The 20,338-nt window shown below is 35.8% G+C and overlaps 1 protein-coding gene across 1 annotated transcript in view; it reads right to left on the bottom strand.

Annotated features, from left to right (window-relative positions):
• Nucleotides 1–256: 256 nt before the first annotated feature.
• Nucleotides 257–20,338, bottom strand: part of ctc1 (CTS telomere maintenance complex component 1) — an 80,813-nt gene continuing 60,731 nt past the window's right edge. The window contains exons 20-24 of the mRNA XM_072565206.1: nucleotides 19,180–19,333; nucleotides 18,279–18,343; nucleotides 14,853–15,018; nucleotides 11,556–11,685; nucleotides 257–755 (exon numbers count right to left, since the gene is read on the bottom strand). Of these exons, the coding sequence (XP_072421307.1) occupies nucleotides 610–755; nucleotides 11,556–11,685; nucleotides 14,853–15,018; nucleotides 18,279–18,343; nucleotides 19,180–19,333 (661 nt within the window). The 3' untranslated portion in view covers nucleotides 257–609. The remainder of the gene's footprint in view (nucleotides 756–11,555; nucleotides 11,686–14,852; nucleotides 15,019–18,278; nucleotides 18,344–19,179; nucleotides 19,334–20,338) is intronic.

The following is a 20,338-nucleotide window of genomic DNA, read 5'->3' on the forward strand; positions in this document are numbered from 1 at the left end:
TGTCGGGAAAATTCAAAACAACTAAAAAGTAGTAAAATAGTATTTTGCTACAATTAACTCAATTTTAATAATACTAGGTCAAAGATGACTCTTCCTGACATGATAAAACCTTCACCACCAATCACAACAATTATCCTTGATATGTTGAGGTGCACATTTATAAAATTATTCCATACAAATCTCATGTACCCCTTGTGAAAATGTTTGTGGAAGAGTAATTTAAAGCAACAATAACAAAGCACACAACCAATTATCCTGAAATAAAATAAATTTATTTTCAAAATAAAGAATTATATACAAAGAGGTCAAATAATTATACCAAAACAAGTATCTTACAGGCTGAATTACTCTTAATTATTTTAATATAATGAAGTTTATTTTAAAAATATAAATCATAATTTAAAGTATTGCTTTGCAGTGGAATATAGTTAAACGAGTCAGTTTAAAAATCAATTTGATAAAAAGGTATTTTTCTCAATAGGCAGTAGTACAACAATTATTTTCACAGCTTGCAAGGCTTTTGTAAACATCAACATCAATTCTCTTGATTCACTTGAGGGATCATTTCTTGTTCTACAGTTGCATAGTTGATGCACTTAAATAACGATACTATTGGATCAGTCTATCATTTGCCAAATGGCAAAGCTTTCGATAATCCACTTCCTTTATGTCCAAACAAGTCAAAGACAAAGCAGGTGTCATCTTGGTCATATACTGGTGGTCTCCACATGAGAATGTCCTCAGTTGAAAGGTTTCTTTTTTAGGAAAGAGAAAATCTTGGTGTTGGTATGATATTGGCATTGCAGAAGAACAACACTTACTTAAACTTTACCTGCAATGTCTAGCTCATCCTGCACTCCATGAGAGATAAGTTCTACATTTCTTTGGAAGTATAAAACGAAAAGGTATTTTCTGTTCTGATTGAACCTAAGTTTTTTTTGTGTGTCTGCAATCAGCCTATCCAAAAAGGGTGATATGTCGGTTAAGTATTTAGTTTTGTAATATTTTTGAACACCTTACCTTGTAGAGTAAAATTAACACATTACATCTCCATTTTGGATTTGCATTAACTGCCGGTTACCACAGTGTTACCATATTTTATGGTACTCAAAATTATATCAGAGCAACACAAATGAGTGCACTAATCATTTCCATTCAAGATAACCACATTTCAGAAAACAGTGAAATAAATCATGTAACATCTTAAGTTGCAATATTCTAAATACAAAAAAACCACAATTATTCATACTTAAATATTTCGGAAGCAAACATATCTACTATATATCTGTAATGGAAAACAGCATTCAAACTAAACCAAATCAAATTTGAACTCATCTTTAACCTAAACCATTGGATCTCTCGACCAGGTCTACATCATACAAATAGTATAAACATATACTGCAACATTTTTGCAAAACATTAACATTTTTGACCTCAATTGCTCAAAAATTCACCAAACAAGCCAGGACTTTTCAAATATCAATTCTCGATTATCTGTAAATTTGTTGGATTCAGTATTGCTGAAGTGACATTAAACAGCTCTATAACAATGTCACAATTTAGACATAATTAATTTTTTATTGAATACTACGATGCAAAATTTACCATAGGTCCTATATACTCCTACAAAACCTTTTGCTACATGACAGCACCAATCCATACAATGTTACATTTCGCACAGTATTATTACTTGCAAAACAGGTGAACCTGATTACAGCTGTCGTTTCACTAATGTATTTTGTGGTGCTGTTTCTTTAGATGAAGGGAAAGAAATCATAACAGAAGATTTTCCCTTCATGTGAATGCTTTTCCACCACAAATTAAAGCACATACATGTGGAAAATAACCTCTGAGGACTGTGACAATGCTGCTCTCTAAACATTGTTAAATAGATGTGGGAATAATCCATAAGCAAAGACATTTAGCAACCCAACACCATCAGGATCTCAGGAATTGAAAAATCACAGACATCAATCCAATCTCCATTTGGATGCTCCAATGCAACACCTTCCAAATCAGTGGCTCTGTACACTGTAAGTGATCCTCAAAATATGGATGGAACATGAAATGTATTTGCGGTTTCACAGCACCTGCCCTTGTTCAATGATTTTGATTCTTTAATCTATTTATTTTCTTTTAACAATCAATAATTCAGTAGAGAACCTTGCTCTGCAACTACTTCAAATCTTGACTACAATGGAAAAACCATCTTCTACATAATGCAGAAAATGACCAGCATTTTCATCATATCAAACTAAAAACTCAACAACACTAAATGAAAACTCTCAGTCTGAATGTCAAGTCAACTGCACTTTTGACAAATTCCTACGGAACCAACAATTTTTATTTCAAAGATGATCAGAAATCATTGGAAAGCTGCTTCCCTATTGGAGAGGGCAAAAATGTACTTAAACCACAGCTGTCGACTACACTCCCATCTATTCAAAACAATCAAAGATAACTACTTATTGTAAAGACTGCCCCGAAACAGTACTTAATTCTGTCTCACTAACTGATGTTATTTGAATCTCAACTTTATAGCGATTTCAACAAGATTCAAAGACAAGCACTTATTCAGAGTAAGTCAATTAGACTAAAAAAAAAGCTACATCTGACATATGATCAATACTGAGCAAAACATCTGATTAGACCCATTTCCTCATCTTAATTCGACCAATTTATGTTTTAAAGAACCTCTTCCACCTTCAACCTTTACAGAATTCATAACTAATACATCTTTGAATAGTAGTTGCTGGCTGTCAACTATTAATTTACTCTTGCTCGTTTCTTATGGTTTCTTCAGTTACTGTTGGCATTTTAAAATTATGATCTTTTAAACTAACTGTCTGTTTCCTGGTGCATCTTTTAACATGCTCTTACTTAAATCATGGGTTATTTTCACTAGCTTCACAAGGAGACAGCAAAAAGAACAGCAAATCAGACTAGGTGGCTGCTCTTTCAGATGGGTCTTTGCTCTCTGGCATCTCATTCATCCTTCCCATAACAAAGTCCTCAACTAAAAAGATTACTTTATTTCCTGTTTAATTTCCCTTTCTTTATTAAAAAAAAGCTCTAAAACATACACTTGTCTGAAGTTCCTATTTTAAGGAAAAAGACAGACAAGGAAACTTAAAGCAATGATTAACTTACGTTGTAAAGCTAATACGGAGATGTTCTGGCCACTCAAGTAAAGCCATTAAAGCCAAAAAGCTTCCAGGAAACAAGGATAGGAAAAGGACAGGAAACTATATTAAGGGAAAGATTTGAAATAATAGGGCAAGTTGCATTGGAGAAGAGAAGATTATGAGGCTTAAGTTTAGGTTTTTAAGATTTTTGTTTTGGTATAATGAATTCAAATAATCTTTTTGGAAAGTGGTAATAAATGAATATTAATTTGTAATCAAAACAGTAAGAATGCACTGCTTAATATTACAGAACATGAAATGCTTTATCACAGGCAGTAGTAAAGGCAAATACCAATGTTTATTTTTTAAAATATTGAATAATTAGCAACGGTAAAAAGTTATGAATAAATAGCTGGAGAGTGAAAAGAGTTTTAGATTGGTTATTCCCCTCTAACTCTTCCATCAATTAATAACTTCATAAAAAGGGAATAAGTGGATTATCGCCAAGTTAAAAGGATCATTGTAGTGGTTTACATTTTTGACAATGGTCAATTGCCCCTCAACAGTGGATATGTTAGCTGCATCATAGGAGTTCTAAAGTTTAACAAAAGAAAACTTAAATACCAGATAAGCTTCACTTTCAAGTAATAAAGAGTCAAAGTAAATAACTTAAGCTGTGATTCTAAAAACTTAATAAATTACTAATAGCTAATGGATTCTAATTAAAATAAAAACAGGTTTAACCGAGCCATTTCAAAAGTGCACACCTACAAGGGAATGCTTTTGGATTATAATGCAGCATTGTTACACCAATGGAACTGAATGTACCACTGCTAGAGAAATTTCCACTCATTAAATCAGACTGTCTCAGATTTTTCAGAGGTGCTATGCTTCTAAAATCAGACTAATAATCAATATCTCATTTAAACGGACTTTCATTTTTTGAACAAATATGGCAATGCAAAGTTGAAAAATACTACAATATTACCAAGTTCCTTTTACCAATGCTTTAGAGAAGCAATTTAGAGTATATATCTCGAGTGATTGGAGGATGGAATGTATTTAAAGAGTAAGTAGTAAAGAATGAAAACAGGGTTCAAGAACATTTTTTTTAAAATTAACCAGGCATAAACGAAATGAGGTAGGTAGAATGAACAAAAGAAAGACAGAGTATATTTAAAATAGGGGGAAAAAAAAAGTACAATTTCTTTTTGCTAAAAAAGGTGAGAACCAGATCTAAAATTACTTGATTGTGTTTGAGTGCCATCCATAGGGATCACATTCAACCTCTATGAACTACCACTGCAGAGATTAAAGGGAATATTAGCATCAGAACACTCAGTAGCAAGGTATTTGTAACAAAGGAGCAGATCTCACCCAATTTGAGAGTATTTTTTTAATAAGATGCTACAGGGGCAAGGTTCAATATAGAGTCAAGGTACATCCAAGAAAACATTTCACTGGGAATGCTCACATAAAATAAACGGAGACCTTTCTGAAGTTGATAATGTGTTGGCATGACTCTCGGCCACAAAACTTTGGAAGTGGTCACTATTTTGGTGGTATAACATGGAGAACATAAATCACTCCACTTCATCCCACGCATGGCTGCACCAGTTGGTGAAATAAATCATTTATTCACACCAGCCCATTCTAAAACAGCACAACATTATGAAGCATGCTAACTCAAAACCAACATATCCAACCAATGCCATATAATCCATACACACCTTTTTAAAAAAGGTCCTCTCCCTTCTTACTGTCTAACTCATTATGACATAACAGAAGTTGATCAAGGCTAATGGCATCAAGTATACAGGCTGTGCCAACTGACTATGCCCAACAAGCATTTGAGATGACCTCTTCAAAGAGGTCCATCCATTGTATCCAATCTACGTGTTTGGCTTTGTTCTCAATCGACATAAACAAGTTACAATGCTCAAATGGAAAGTGCTTCATACGCTCTCTTTTATGTCAGCAAGGAATCTTCTATTATACTTGCCGCAGATACAGACACTGCATTAAGACTCTAGGTTAACAAATTGGATTTGCATTGTTTTGGACTCCCAAAACATTTAACATAGAATGTTGAACGCCAGGAACTAAAGATTTGCAATATCACATGTATGTGGTAAACTGACATCAAAGAGGATGAAACAACTCAGTGTAACCACAATATAGATATCACTAATTTTGAAGCAGCACCAACATATGAAAAGCCAATGCAAAACAGATGTCCACACCTAATTATAGTAAGATTTTACTTCTATGAATACTGCCTGGACATGAGGTCTTATACATCCTGTTCTTATTACAATTATGCTGAACAGCTTAAAGGAAGTTGAAGTTGTAAATTCTATCCTCTCCCTGCTGTTTTTGGTTATAGAAAAGACACCAATAAGCGCAAAAGAAAAGCAAGAGGAAAAAACCCTAGTTCTTGAATACTAATCAGAAGCTATTACAGCGAAATAACCCCACGGAAGTCATAACTGATCATTATGGCAGACCCAAGTTGCAAAATGACAAAGATTTTATCAAGTTTCACTCAGCTCCTCCACAGCAATGAAAGTTAACACCCAGAGTGGCACAATTGAAATAGGGTAACACCTTCTGGCTTTGACTGTCAGTCTATTGTGCTGATCTGCTCTTTAGCAGTAGCCATGCCACCAATCACACTGTAGGGAATAAAGTTTGGCAACATTCCCTCTCTATGTTAATACTCTGGGGGCTCTTTTGAAAAATGCACACATACATAATTTGTGGATAGAATTTGGTGAACTTCCTGCCACCATTCATTATAAAAATGGCTACATGCAAAGGGCTCTCAATGTCTTCAGATAGAAAACAAAGTCAATTGCTTCAGGACGAGAAGGAAGAAAGAATCTACAAAGGGTAAGTCTGTTCTCATTTCATTCACTTTTCAAAAAAAGCTGGTAGTCAGAAGAGGGCTGGGTTATAATCTGGTCATGCAGAAGACCACCAGAACAAAGTGTGTTCATTTAAGCAGATAAAAATCCTTCTGAAGTATTTTATTCTCCTTCCATAAAAATGAGACAACACACACATGAATCTGCATGAATATAACTAACAGAAATGCTGTGCATGCACTGCATATAAATGCTCAAGTAGAGATTTACTACAATGATTAAGACGCAAAGGGAAGAGTGAAGGAGAATGAACAAATAGTTGGACTTTTTGTTTTCCATTTCAGTCCCTGGAATCTCCACTTGAACCCTGTTCTCCCAATCTACAACTGGTTTGACACACTGAATTGACAGGAAGAATACAGGAGAGATTACAAGTGCAGTGACAAGTCAAGAGGCTGGGTAGAGAGGTGGAAAATGCACTTCAGATTTGTTTAATCTGAACTATGTTTTAGAAAGGGAGAAGGTGTAAATATATATATTTAATTGGCAGATTATCAACAGAGAAGATAGCAGAGAAAACCAGATACAAGTTCTGAAAATAATGGAACAGCAGGTAGAAGTACTGCGTCAGTTAGAAAATAAAATTTGGGGTTTTGAGATACAATTGAAAGGAAATAATATTACATTACAGATAAAGCATTTAATAATTCTATCATGGAAAATATATTGTAGCCATGGAATACATAAATTCACTAGAATGACATGAGGGTGAGCACAATATTAATTAAATTGAGAGAGTCAACTAACTGAACAAAGATCACTATGTGGAAGATCAAACAGAAATTGATTGAACTTATTTCTCATGTCACAATATTATATTTAATAGTTCAGCAACAAGGGGCTAAAATCCAAAATAAGTCCTATAAGGGAAAAAAAAAGTGGAGATTGAGAAAAGTTCTATTTCTCCAGACCAAGAACCAACAGAAAGTGATTAAAATCAATATATCAACTTGGCTCAGTTGCAGCACACTTGTTTCTGAGATTGTAAGATCAAGATCCTTTCCAAGATTTGAATGCATAATCTTAAATTGGATCTTGAGTGCAGGCTTAAGGGAGTGCAGCATTTATCCTATGCATGGCTCATTAAAGCAAGGCTCAAACAGACATCAGCATTCCTGTAATGCTATCTGAAAAAGAACAGGGAGATCCCCTCACATCTGAGCCAGTTTACGACCTCAAAACAACACTTAGATGATTAGTTATTTAAATATTTGTTATAGCCGGTCATGCACAAAATAGATATTGCATGTGCTTACAAAGTGACTGAAATTCATGAGTTATTCTATGAACATTAAGTACTTAGATATGATAAAAGAAAAGAACAGTTTGAGACACCGTTGAAATCAATGTCATTGAAAAGAAAAATTAGAAAATACAAGAATGTTGCATTGAAATGTTAGGAAATTAACAAAAATAACTTAAGAGTAGATCAATCCTGCAGAGATTCTAGCACTAGCTTAAAGAGAGAACGGAAGGAGGACTTTCAAGCCAAACTTCCTATAAGTTGATCAAAAGAAACCTGCTCCGGACACCGTCTGACTTGCTAAGATGGTACACAAGATTAGTAATGGAATGCCATTTTCTCAGTTTTCCCAGATATACAAATACCTAGTCACCTAATTGGGTGATATTCTCCTACAACCTATCCAAAATCTAAATCTGAACAGTACAACCTATTACATATTACATCAAATACTAACATGTCAGCTGGTAATTCTATTGTATTATTATCTCTTGGGTCAGTGGACATGGACTTATTCCTAAAAATATGATTTCCATTCATACAACTTAGTCAGCAGGAATAAACTTGCTTTGTTATCATGGCAACAAAAGCTGCTTCATGAACCAAAAAGTGTTAACCTTGACTCACAGGTAGCATAATCCACCTAATTTAATATAATCTACAAAACCAATTTCAATTGATCAAGATCCTTTAGCACAGTAACACATCCCTAAACTAATCACATGCCATGATCTCGCAAAACTTGACAGCAAAATCCAAAGGAGACTGGATGAGAAGCTCAAAGAAGTAGATTTTAAAAAGCAAGCTCAACAAGTGGGATGCAGATATGAAGAGATTTAAGGAAGGAATTTCAGCATTTCAGACACTGACCACTGGGGAAAGAAGATGGCGTAATGGTTATGTAGGAGACCAGTAAGGAGACCCAGGCTAATGGTCTGCAGGCATGATGGGTTCAAATCCTACCATGGCAGCTGGAAGCTGAAACAGCGATCATGAAATGATCAATTTTTCTAATCCTCCATCTGATTCACTAATGTCTCTTTAGAGAAGGAAAACTGCCTCATGTAATTAAATCTTAAATAAAAAGCTAGCCTAACGGCCACCAAGTTGTAGTAAAAACATGTCTTGTTTCCTAATTCCCTTTAGGGAATCTTGGTCTAACCTACGTGCAACTCCGGACCCACAGCGTTGCTATTGACTCTAAACTGCCCTCTGAAATGCTTTAGGAAGCCCCTTAGTTCAAGGGACAGGAGACAAGTGTTGGCCTAGCCAGCAATACTCACATCTTATGAAGGAATAAAAGCAAGGCACATTCAAGAATGGTGGAGAGAAAAAGTAGATGAGGTCAGAGTTGGAAGAAGACACAATTTCAGAATGTTATAGGACTGGGAACTGATATATGGAGGGAAAAAGCTATGAAGAGATTTGTTCACAGAACATGAGCACAGGCTGGGCCAGCATTTACAGTATTGTCCATCCCTAATTACCCAAAGGGCATTTAAGAATCAACCACAATGCAGTGGGACTGGAATCATATGGGAATGGCCAATTTACTTTCCTAAAGGCAATGGGTAAATGAGATTTTTTTTTAAACAATGATACAGTTGCCATTAGGCTAGCTTTTTTCAAAAATTGAAAAAAATCTGAAATTTGAATCCATGTCCCCAAAACATTAGCCTGTGGTTCTGGAATACTCATTGCGTGACATCACAACACTGCCATCTCCCCCAAAATAAACATAGTTGTTCCCCTAAGGCATGATGCAATATAATAAGCCAAATTGATTTTACATGCCACAGAAGGGTAGATTTTTTAAAAAATCTCCACAATGACATCTTTCTTTTTCAAGTTAAAAGAAACACTGCTAACGCTGTTCTTAAATAGCCGTGCTTCATGCTTAATTTAAATATTAGCTGTCCATTTCAATGAAGATAGCATCAAAAGCCAAGCTGTGTCCACAAACAAGTATGTTGTAACAGGGCTCAGAGGGCATCAATAAAGGGATGTACACAGTCATACATTCATACAGCATGGGAACAGACCTGCCCATCCCCAACCAGATATCCCAATCTGACCATGTTCCATTTGCAAGTATTTCGGCTATATCCCTCCAAACATTTCCTATTCATATATCCATCCGGATCCCTTTTAAACTCTAATTGTACTAGCCTCCACCACTTCCAATGACAGCTCATTCCATACATGCACCTACCTAGTGTAGGGAAAATGTGGTCCCTTTTAAATCTTTCCCCTCTCACCTGAAACCCATGCCCACCACCCCCCAACCCACAAAGAAAAAGACCTTAGCTATTGATCCTATCCACGCACCCCCATGATTTTATAAACATCCAAGGTTACCCCTCAGCCTCCCACACTCCAGGGAAAATGCCCAGCCGGCACAACCTCTTCAGTCCCAACAATATCCTTGTAAAGCTTTTCCCCATCCTCTCAAGTTTAACAACATCCTACCTATAGAATGCAACATGATATCCCAACACCTATACTCAATGTTCTGACCAATGAAGGCAATGCACCAAATGCCTTCCTCACCACCCTGTCTACCTGTGACTCCACTTTCAAGGAACTATGCACCTGCATCCCTTTGTTCGGCAACACACCTCACAACCCTACCAATTAACTGTACAAGTCCTGCTCTTGTTTGTTGTACCAAATTGCAACATTTCAAAATTTTCTAAATTAATCTCCAACTGCCACTCCTTGGCCCACCTGATCAAGGTCCCATTGTACTCAGAGATAATCTCCTTCACTGTCTACTACACCACCTATATTGGTGTCACCTGCAAACTTACTAACCATGCCTCCTAGATTCACATCCAAAATCATTTATATTAAATGACAGAAACCAATTGATCAGACAGCACTAATCCATGATACACCACTAGTCGAATGCAGTCAGTCCAAAAAGCAACCTTCTACCACCAATCTCTGTCTCCTATCAAGTCAATTTTGTATCCAATTGGCTCATTCACCAGGTCCTCGTGATCTCACCTTACTAACCAATCTATCATGAGGAACCATATCAAAGGCGTTGCTGAAGAAGTCCGTATAAACGTCGAAAGAAATCTTATTTTTCTCTACTCCCTTGCCACATTCACATGAATTTGACAGCAACATATCAGATTTTAAAAAAAACTTCTTGTGGATTGAACACAGAAGTTGAGACACCCCCTAGCTGGTACAGCCACAGACTCTTCCGAAGCTGAAAGATAACACCTGCACAGCAAATGAACTTCTACAGCTCAATTATATCCATAAACGAAAAAGGAAAGCAACAGTAAATCTGAAGTGGTGCACTGCATAATCAAGATCTGAAATGCTCAACATATTACCAATTCTAGGATTAAGAGGTTTCAAGCTTTGCAATGTAACTTTTGTTATATAATTTATTGACAAATTGCAACAGGCTGATAACTCTGGGCTTTACATCCATTTACAAAAATGTAAATGAAATCATTTACATGGAGTTCTGGATGGGTTTGTGAAATAAAACACAGGGTATGCTGTGCAATAATTCACATGGACCCTCGTTAAATGTCCCAAGCATGTTTTATCAGGAGTCATAGTGTGAATCTGAGTTGGTCAGCAAACTGTATTAACACCTCAAAATGATCAGGCAAGTCATATTCAACTGATGTTTCTGCTCATTTAAGGCAGTTATAGCCCATTGTATCAACTGACGTGGATTTAAAGAAAAGCTCTAAATTTCTCATTTTTGAACAAGGGGAATACCTGGTGCATTTTTGCAACTTGATTGCACAATACATTTTAACATAAGATATCTTTGCATTGTTAGCTAACAGCTTCACAGGAAGACTCCTTCAGCAGAGTCAGAAGAAAATAATCTAACATTTTTAACTTCAGTTTTACAAAATTAATAGAAAGGTTAGACTCAGCCAAATAGGACAAGTAAACTGAAAACAATTAAAATGCAAAATCAGCAATGCTGGATGTAGGTTTGCTTGCTAAGCTGGTAGGTTCACTTTCAGACATTTCATCACCATACCAGGTAACATGGTGACAAAATGTCTGAAAATGAAACTTCCAGCTCAGTGAGTAAACCTACATCCAGAACCTCAACCTGAGCTACAAATCTTCTCAAAACTCATCAGCAATACTGCAAGTATTTGAGATACATAATGAGTTTCTTTTATCAAACCAACAGATGTTTCACCAAGTATTTTTATCTCCTCAATTTTGTATCCAACAAAGAAATAGATGAATTAGATCAGGGAAACTTACCATTCTGTCCTATTTTGGATTTGCTTCTCGATTCAAATCTGAAAGCAAGCTGAATGGACCTGCAGACAATGGTACTAGTACATACAACTCCAAGGTACTGCATTAGGATATCTTCAGTATTCTCTTCATGCTACAATTTAGAGAAAAAAGTAACAAATAAACTTTCATGAACTAGAATATATCATAGCTGATTACAAGCAATTCTTTACTTTCCAAAAATATTTTTATATTAGTTCATGCCTTTCATGGACAAATGACTTTAATGCTGATAAAGAGACAGCTGAAATTGAAATTTTAATCATTATAGACTAATCACACTTCAAGCCATTGATTCACAAAAAACCTCTTGAACACGTCACTTATTACCAAAAAGAGCAAAATACTTATTTGTTGTTGGAAAATAAATAAAAAGGAGTTTTGAAACTCATTGTACAGGATGAGCACCAAGGCCAAGACTAAATTGTTACTAAAAAAACCGATAAAGCAAATTCAATGGATGTAGCATTCTGATTTTTGGAAAGTTTTTGATAAGGAACACCACGAGAGATTCATTAGCAAAATTAAAGACAAGGAACAGTATTAACAATTGGTGAACAGACAGAAAGCAAAATGTAGGAAAAATGGACTTGATTCCAGGATGGTAGGAGTGTCTTTTGAAGACAGTTTGGGCCAAGTGGGTCTGTATTTCCTAGAATTTCAAAAGAGAAATAGGTGATCTAATTGAAATCTAGAAAACACAAACAGATAGGCAGACCTATCCCTTGGTCCAGGAGTCCAGAACCAGGGAACAAAATTTAAAAGTGTAGGGAGTGTCATTTAGGACTGAGAGGAGTAGAAATTGTTACAATATTTGAGAATCTTTGGAATTCCGTATCCCAGTGGGCAGTGAATGCTACTCAATCTTTCAGAATGCTTAAGGATTAATAGATTTCTGATTATCAATGGCATAAAAAGATTATGGGAATAACGTAAATAAAAGACATTCAAGTGATCAGCCATGATCAGATTAAACTGTGAAAGAGGCTTGTTGAGCTGACAGGCTTGCTCGATTCACATCTTACTAAAAGAAAAAGGCAAAGCCATAATGTGGAAAAGGCAAGTTTAAAAGCATCGACAAAACTAATATTAATAGAGGATGGATGGGATAAGAGGAAGAAAGAAGGAAGTCTGTCACAGAGGATTCATGAAAATTGAAGAGTTAATCAGACAACATTTTCTTTTATCAAGTTTTGAAGTACCAAAGAGTTGTTAAAGAAGACAACTCAGATATTGGAAATCTTAAAAAAATAGTCTTTCTATACCTTTTAAAATCTTCAGAACAAAGTGCTTTAAAGCCAAACCAATTAGCTTTTGAATTGCAGTCTCTTTTGGCAAGTCAACAAATTTCAGGGTCACTGAAAAGCTACACCGGGCATAAAAGCAGAAAGATACTTTCTTTGAAGCAGTTTTAGTGAAGGAAAGAAAATGATACATTTCATTTGAAATACCAGAAGAAAGGCCATGCGTGTTAATGAAGTGGAATAAGGACAAAAGGATAGAATCGAAGGCAAGAAAGGTGAACAAATGATTAGGGCTGTAAGAAATAAAGAAAATCTTCCTCACTGGAGAAAATGATGAGGAAAATATCATAGCTGTACTCAAGTTCATGAAAATGATTAATACTCAGCCACTTAACCTGAGCATTGGGTGATCGGTGCAGATTGCTACCCTTGAGGTTTTATGCTGTTATTTGTAAAGTGGAACCATTAGTGAAGAAAAAAAGAAATGGAGAGGTTGGGATGCGAAGAGGAACAAGTCAGCAATGTGAAGAATAACTAAAAAGATGGACAGAAATAAAACTATGGGTTGACTAAAACAAAAAAATCACAAAGTTGAACCATCGATCACAGAAGACCAATATTTGACAGAAAATCAACTATTCGTGATTGCAGCTTTGGCAAGAGAGCATGCAATTTTAACCCAAATAAAAACAAGTAATAGTGAAACACAGCAAGAACTTAATCCTGAAAGAAATAAATGGTACTCGATATATTAATACTTTTTCTTCTCAGATGCTGCCAGACTGGCTGAATTTCTCCAAGTCTGTTTTGATTTAAAATCTGTCATCTGCAGTATTTTGCATTTATAGAGTTTAAATGGTTTAAAATTATATATTTCTTTAATCTGTAACATAGATTGACTACTGTGCTCTAGTTTAAAGTTCACAAAAATTATAAAGTTGATGAAATGACTACACTGAAGTCTACATTCAGATTAGGCCAAGAAATACAAAAAAGTAATTATATTCTAAGAATTAATAATAGCATCCATTAAAATTTTAACTTAAAATAATGGACCATTTTGAAGAACAAGATGACAAGTTTTCTAAGGACTATTTATTCCCAAAATAAATACTTGATGGTTTCTGGTAAGAAAATTGTACAAGGTGGACATGAGTACTCCACAGCAATGCATGTATCAGGCAAGGTCAATTCTTCACCTTTTGGCAAATAAATGCACATTATTTTAAAATGTATGTTCCAGCTTTAACGATGATAAACCTTCTCAACTAAAACTCTAGCCACCACACTGATGCCCAGAACAAGTAATGAACATTTTTGAGGCTAATAAAAAGCCTATTAATGGCATGTTATTAGAAACTGTCTACTTTGCAATAAATTAGATCAACATTAGGTGAAACACCAGGACTGTGAAAAATCCATTTTAACCAGAACACATACTGGAATACTGAAAAAGGAATTCTTTTAGACAAGTATTTCAAAATGTAACCAGGAACTGGAAAGAAATGCTGCATTTAGATATTTTCAGAAAGCAAGAGATGCTATGTATTTAGGTGGTGACGAATGCATTAAGCTTGCTGAGGATTTTAGAACTGTTCTGGTTTACCTTGCATTGAGAAATGGACTAAAAGTGGCAACACTAATTACGAGGCCTGCTATGGAATAGAGTTTTGGAAGTAAAACAGGAAATTCCTTTATCTTGATAGGTATCTCTCCCATAAAATACTAACATTAGCAAATCATCCATCTTATTTTGGGCCAAGCTACCGAATTATCCAAAACAGCATCAGCATTTGTTTCATGGTACGTTACATCACATCACTGAATCCATTTGAGAAAGGGTGTTTAGCAATAAAAATGTTTACTATAATTAAGTATAATTTTTGAAAATGTACGATGAAAAAGGACATAAATTCTGAATTTGAAGAAACCAAACATTGCTCTAAAACTAAACTTTGAAAGCTTGTCCCACATTAAGGATTCAGTATTAGAAGGGAAAAAAAAGGCTTTCACTCACCAGTTCATATCCAGTGCGACCCTGGCACTGAAAATACACCTCCCCCTGTGGGCCAATATGATGTTGCAGTCTTTCCCAATCTATGGGACCAAGGGCCAGCAGGTCTGCAACCTGTTTATCTTTACAGTACACTCGTGCAACTGCAGTTCCATCCTCGACAGTAGCGCTGCAATAAAAACAGTTTCCAGGATAAGATGGTCACGAAAATTCAAGTCACAGCCTGCTTTGTTACCAAAATGCCCTTTACCAGATTCAAATCTTTATACCCAGAAAGATAATTTATTTGAGAAGGAAAGCAGGAGGCAGAACAGGAAATGCTTAACAGTTTATTTTAGGAGAAACATCCTGCAAAAAAATTCAAGAGGTATGTTAAGAGTTTTGCACATCGACATAATTCCAATTTCAATTTCTCTTGATTTTGTTCATTTATGATCTGCAATGGGATTTTCAAAAATCACATTTTAATTGGTTGCTTCAGAAATTTAAAGTCATACACTTTCAAGGTTGCAGCACGGGAAAGCAAACTGTCAAACCAACGACACCAGCTAAAAAAAAGGGGGGAAATGGAGGTGATATTGCAAAGGTGGCGAGTAAAGAATTATGCTGAGGAGTTATTAGTGTGGTTTGAAACTCAGTTCACAGTGGAAAACTTCAACAAGAATTGTGCACTTTCAGGTGAAGCTTCAGCAAGATTTTAATTGAGGCAAGACTGGGGAATCAAGCATAGAGTTTTTAACAGGGAACTGCTAGGATGGCCTAAATCTTACCAACTGGTTTATAAAAGAACTAACTCATCAACGACTGTAGGTCATACAGTAAACCGAACATCTTAGTCACAAATTGAAATTAGTTAGTGGAGCAGTATTTTGTCAGCATACACAAACCTGAACGTAAATACATTTACACACAGCCACACAAACTGAAGTCTTGAGTTAAGTGAGATTTGGCTGTGTGGATATAGAACATTTCAGGAAATGCCACAGCAACACTGGGACATGGATCAGTGAACCTGCTCCTTGGATGCTGCCTGAACCTGCTGTGCTTTTCCAGCACCATTCTAATCTCGACTCTGGTTTCCAGCATCTGCAGTCCTTGTTTTTACCTCAGTGAAATTACAGGATATCAGTATTTGAGTAAAGAATAGCCAAAAGAGAAAAGACTATAGCTGCTGATTTCAAAATGCGAAGTTCCAAAACAAAAAGATATCATGCATATGGTCTGTCACATAGACCTTAATCTTGATAACTGATCATTGCACACTCAGTTGTGGGCGCTGCATAAATTCAGTTGATAGAGACATTGATCTACAATTGTTTGGATAGTCCAAAATCAGAGAAAGGGAAAGGAGGTTGGAGCTGAGCAACAGTTGGAGGACAAAGTCAGCAATAGGTTTTGAAGGTAGTTGGGTGACCACACCAATTTTAAAATAACAAAAGAAAGAACCATAGCTGCCGAGAGACGACAGCAGCTGACTACATCAGATTGAGAGTAGCTCAGTGATAAGGAGGTAGGTCCCATGAGAGTTAAGGTTAATGAGTATTCTAGCAGAGAGGTTAAGATGCTTCAAGGCCAGAGGTAGGCAGAATTACAATCTGAACTTTTAATTCAAACAAAAGAACATCCTCATTTCATTTGATCCCTGCACAATCCATTTGTTGGTACATCTTGGCTCCTAAGTCACTACAAAACAGATACGTACATGCTCAAGCAAGTGTATTAAAACCTATTACAGAAAGCTGTTTAAGGGCTTGTTTTGCCATTTTCACATTGCAAAAAGCTCATTTTAACAGTCTGAAAACTGTAGCTGGTCAGTAATTCAGTCAAACTTTTAACAATGACAATTTTATACCAATTTGCAGCTTTATCCTCCTCAGGTACATACTTGCATTCAGACATATTGAATATGCTACTCACCAATAAATGTCAAAGTTAGCACTGCTAAGAAGAAACATATTAAAGTAGTATCACTATTGCTGCATGGAACCCAATTCAACAGCATGATTCTGACAGGAGACAACAGTTGACAAAGAGGAGACTGTGTTTGCAATATTATCTTGGGGCAGTCATTTCTTTGCCCACTTAATTAGTAAAGTCAGCATTAAAATGAAATAACTACCGTAAATGGCTTTATATTGACAAGTTGCAGAACAAAACTAGATCAAAAGATAGTTTCTTCACAAATTCTGAAAAGCTATGTGATGCTCAATGCCATAGGTGAAAGTCACCGACGAATTAAGATGGAGGATTAAAAAAAAGTAAATGAGAGAAAATTGAATCCTGATGCCAAGTTTGAGTTTTAAAATTGTTGGTGGAAGACAGCTAGTCTTCCACAAATTCAAGGTGTGCAAAAGGACAGAAGGTAATATAATAAATTTTACAACTCAACATGATTACAAAGGAGAAGTCTAAAGATTAAGTATTTACAGCTGTGTTAGTTCCTGACAAATCAAAGATGTCAAACTATAAAAGTTAGCTGTCTCAGATAAGTAGTATCATTATTGTTCACATGCCATAGTGCAAATAAATGACACATAGTTCCTAATCAAAGAAAGACCATGTGGAAAAAGAAGATCCAGAAGGTGGATAGTACAAGTTTGAAAGGGGATGAAGTGAATATTACTAATTCTGCCATTAAGAAATAGCTCTCAAAAAAATCAAGTCCACTGTATGAAGCACAGAAGCAAATCTAAATGTGCTAATGAATTGAATGCTTGGATCTTTTGTGGTAAAAGGCATTACAATTTGCATACCTATTCAAACCTCAAATGATTTTTTTTAAGTTCACTTGCAGTGCTTCAACATTGCTGATTGAGCCAACATTTATTGGCCTTCATTAGTTCCCTCAAGCCTCCTTCTTGAAACATTCAAGTTTGCATGCTGCAGACTTCATACTGATTTGTACAATGAGTGGCTCGCTATACATTTTCAGAGGGCAGTTGAGAGGCAAACACATTGTTTTGCCTCTGGAATCACAGAGGCCAGACCAGGCAAGATTGAGATAAATAAGAGACATTACCAGATGGGTACTTTTGGTCTTAATTCAACACATCTACTGAATTCAAATTCCACTATCTGCCGAGGCAGGATTTGAACCCAGGTCTCTAAAATGTTAGCCGAGTTTCTGGATTAATAATCGAGCAATAATACCAGGAAGCTGCCGCATCCCATCATAGCAATTGGAGTAATATCTGATTAGTTAAAAATCATAGATCACTAGGATAAGTATAATTCGAAACATTTTGAATTACTCCTCTGCCTTTGATTATTTTTCAATGTGAAAAATGTACTAGGACTTCCAGAAAATAAGAACAGATAACGGTGCCCCAGACAGAACACATTCAGCTTTGCTTATTTGCTTTGTCAATTCTTTGCAATAAAGTGCTAAATGATTCCTGAAATGACCAATTTCCAACCCTTGATGCTTACCTTGCATTAGCACGAAATATAGCAACTGCAGACGGACATGGCCCAGAACTTCTTGTGCACTTGCCCTGAGCACAGAAATCACAAGTTACTAGAGTTATTTTTTGGAAGTGTTATGTACAAGACTTCACTTTTGAGAAAAATGCAAATGTTCTTTTTACTTCCAAATTTGTTACATCTGCACACTTTACGGTTCACAGTGAAGCACAGGAAATATAAAAATATCCAAATCCATCACAATCACAGCTTTTACTTTCACTTCATATTTTGATGCCCCAAACTATTTAATTCTTTTCTTTGTGGTGGAAGAGTTTGGATCTGTGATTTGTGTAATTGCATATGTCCATAAGTAGCATTGCACATTTTCTTATACTGATGAGATCATTTCCAGAGCATTCTGGTACAGGTTGTTCTGGTATAACACGTTTCAATGTGAATTGGCTAGAACTCTATTGACGAATTGTGGACGCCGTTTGGGGGGGGGGGGGGGGGGGGAGATAACAATTTTCTACAGTGAGGTTGCAGAGGAAAGCAACTGTCGCATTATACCAGAAAACGCCCTGTAAATAAAATCCCAGTGATACTTTCACTTTATCTAGATATCTCCAAACAGATAGCTCAGACATTTTGTAACTGACATCTATGTAGAATCACATAGTAGCCCACAATGTGGATGTTACAGAATATTATTTTTAAAAAGTTTATAGGATCTGCCTAGTACAAGACAAGTTAACATTTTGGCTGGAAATCCTTTATAAATGAGATAATTTATATCTTTTGACTTAAAAAGATACAGACAGTCCTATTTTCTCCCCCATAGCATATTCTGACCCAAGTAGCAATGTGGATGCATATATGTCTAACTGACATTCCTACCAGTTCTCATTTTAAAATCAAAACATACCTGCTTAACAATGCTGCAACAAAGACTGCACACCCACTGCAGTTTCAGCCAGTGAATATTAACCACATGACAGCAAACAATTCCCTGCAGGTGATTGCCTTGCACAGAGATCAAATTTCCAAGATACAGCAGGGGCAAGTCTGCACTGGCTGACCTGAAAAACAAAGGCCAAACAGTCACTTCTGAAACTATGAAATTTATGAACAATGAAATTGGATTGCAGCAGTTCAAGAAGGTAGCTCACCACCTCCTACTCAAAGGCCACTTTGAGATGGGTAGTAAGTGCTGGTCCAGCAATAATGTCCACATCCCATGAAAATAAAATCTAAGGAAATTGGCAAATTGCCATTGTCAAATAAAAAGAGCAGATGTTGAATAATCTTAAACTGAAAATGTCACAAGTACAAAATGCAAAAAAGGGAAATGTCATGTGTAACTCCCAAGAACTGAGGATGAAACAAAACACATCCACATTGTCAAAATCTGTATTTGTGTATTTACAGTTGCTGTGTGACAATGCTATCACTTCAAGAGGTGTATTTTGTCTTTTTTCTAAATAAAGGTGAGACAGAGGTGCCGAGCAGGTCTACTCAAAGCCAATAAAGTAAACAGCTGGAGGCTTGAGTTTTTTTTTTAAAAAAAGTTGGAATAATAGAGGCAGCCTCAATGGCTGGGGTCAAACTTCCACAGAATCAGGAATTTTACTTTCAGCTTTCCATCGTTACTGGTGCCTTGATGTGGAAGTTCTAGTTCCTCTCTATTACAGATAAAAGCTGGGGTTCACTTCCTGCTGCTAGAATTGCACGTGAGAGAATCTATTTTATGGAATTTGCTTTTGCCAAGGTTGTCGAGTTTATGGGATGTTATATCGAAAGTTAGAATTAAGCCAATTCTTTTTTTATTTTGTATTTTAACTGTAGAGTAAAAATAACATATGAAAAATACACATTTCAAATATTAACAATTCAGGATTACTCAATTGTGTGGTGTACATTGATGATCTGCTCATCTTCGTCATTCATAGGAGTTTTTGAGCATCTATGCGCTTAGAGTGAATAGATTGTACAGATTGTATATGTATAGCAGTGTATTAATAGTACAAGGCTAAAGGTTTTTAAATAAAGCCATCTTTGTATATTGTGTTTTGCTTAAAGTCTAA

The sequence above is a fragment of the Chiloscyllium punctatum genome, chromosome 48 (genome assembly GCF_047496795.1).
Source record: "Chiloscyllium punctatum isolate Juve2018m chromosome 48, sChiPun1.3, whole genome shotgun sequence".
NCBI lineage: Eukaryota > Metazoa > Chordata > Chondrichthyes > Orectolobiformes > Hemiscylliidae > Chiloscyllium > Chiloscyllium punctatum.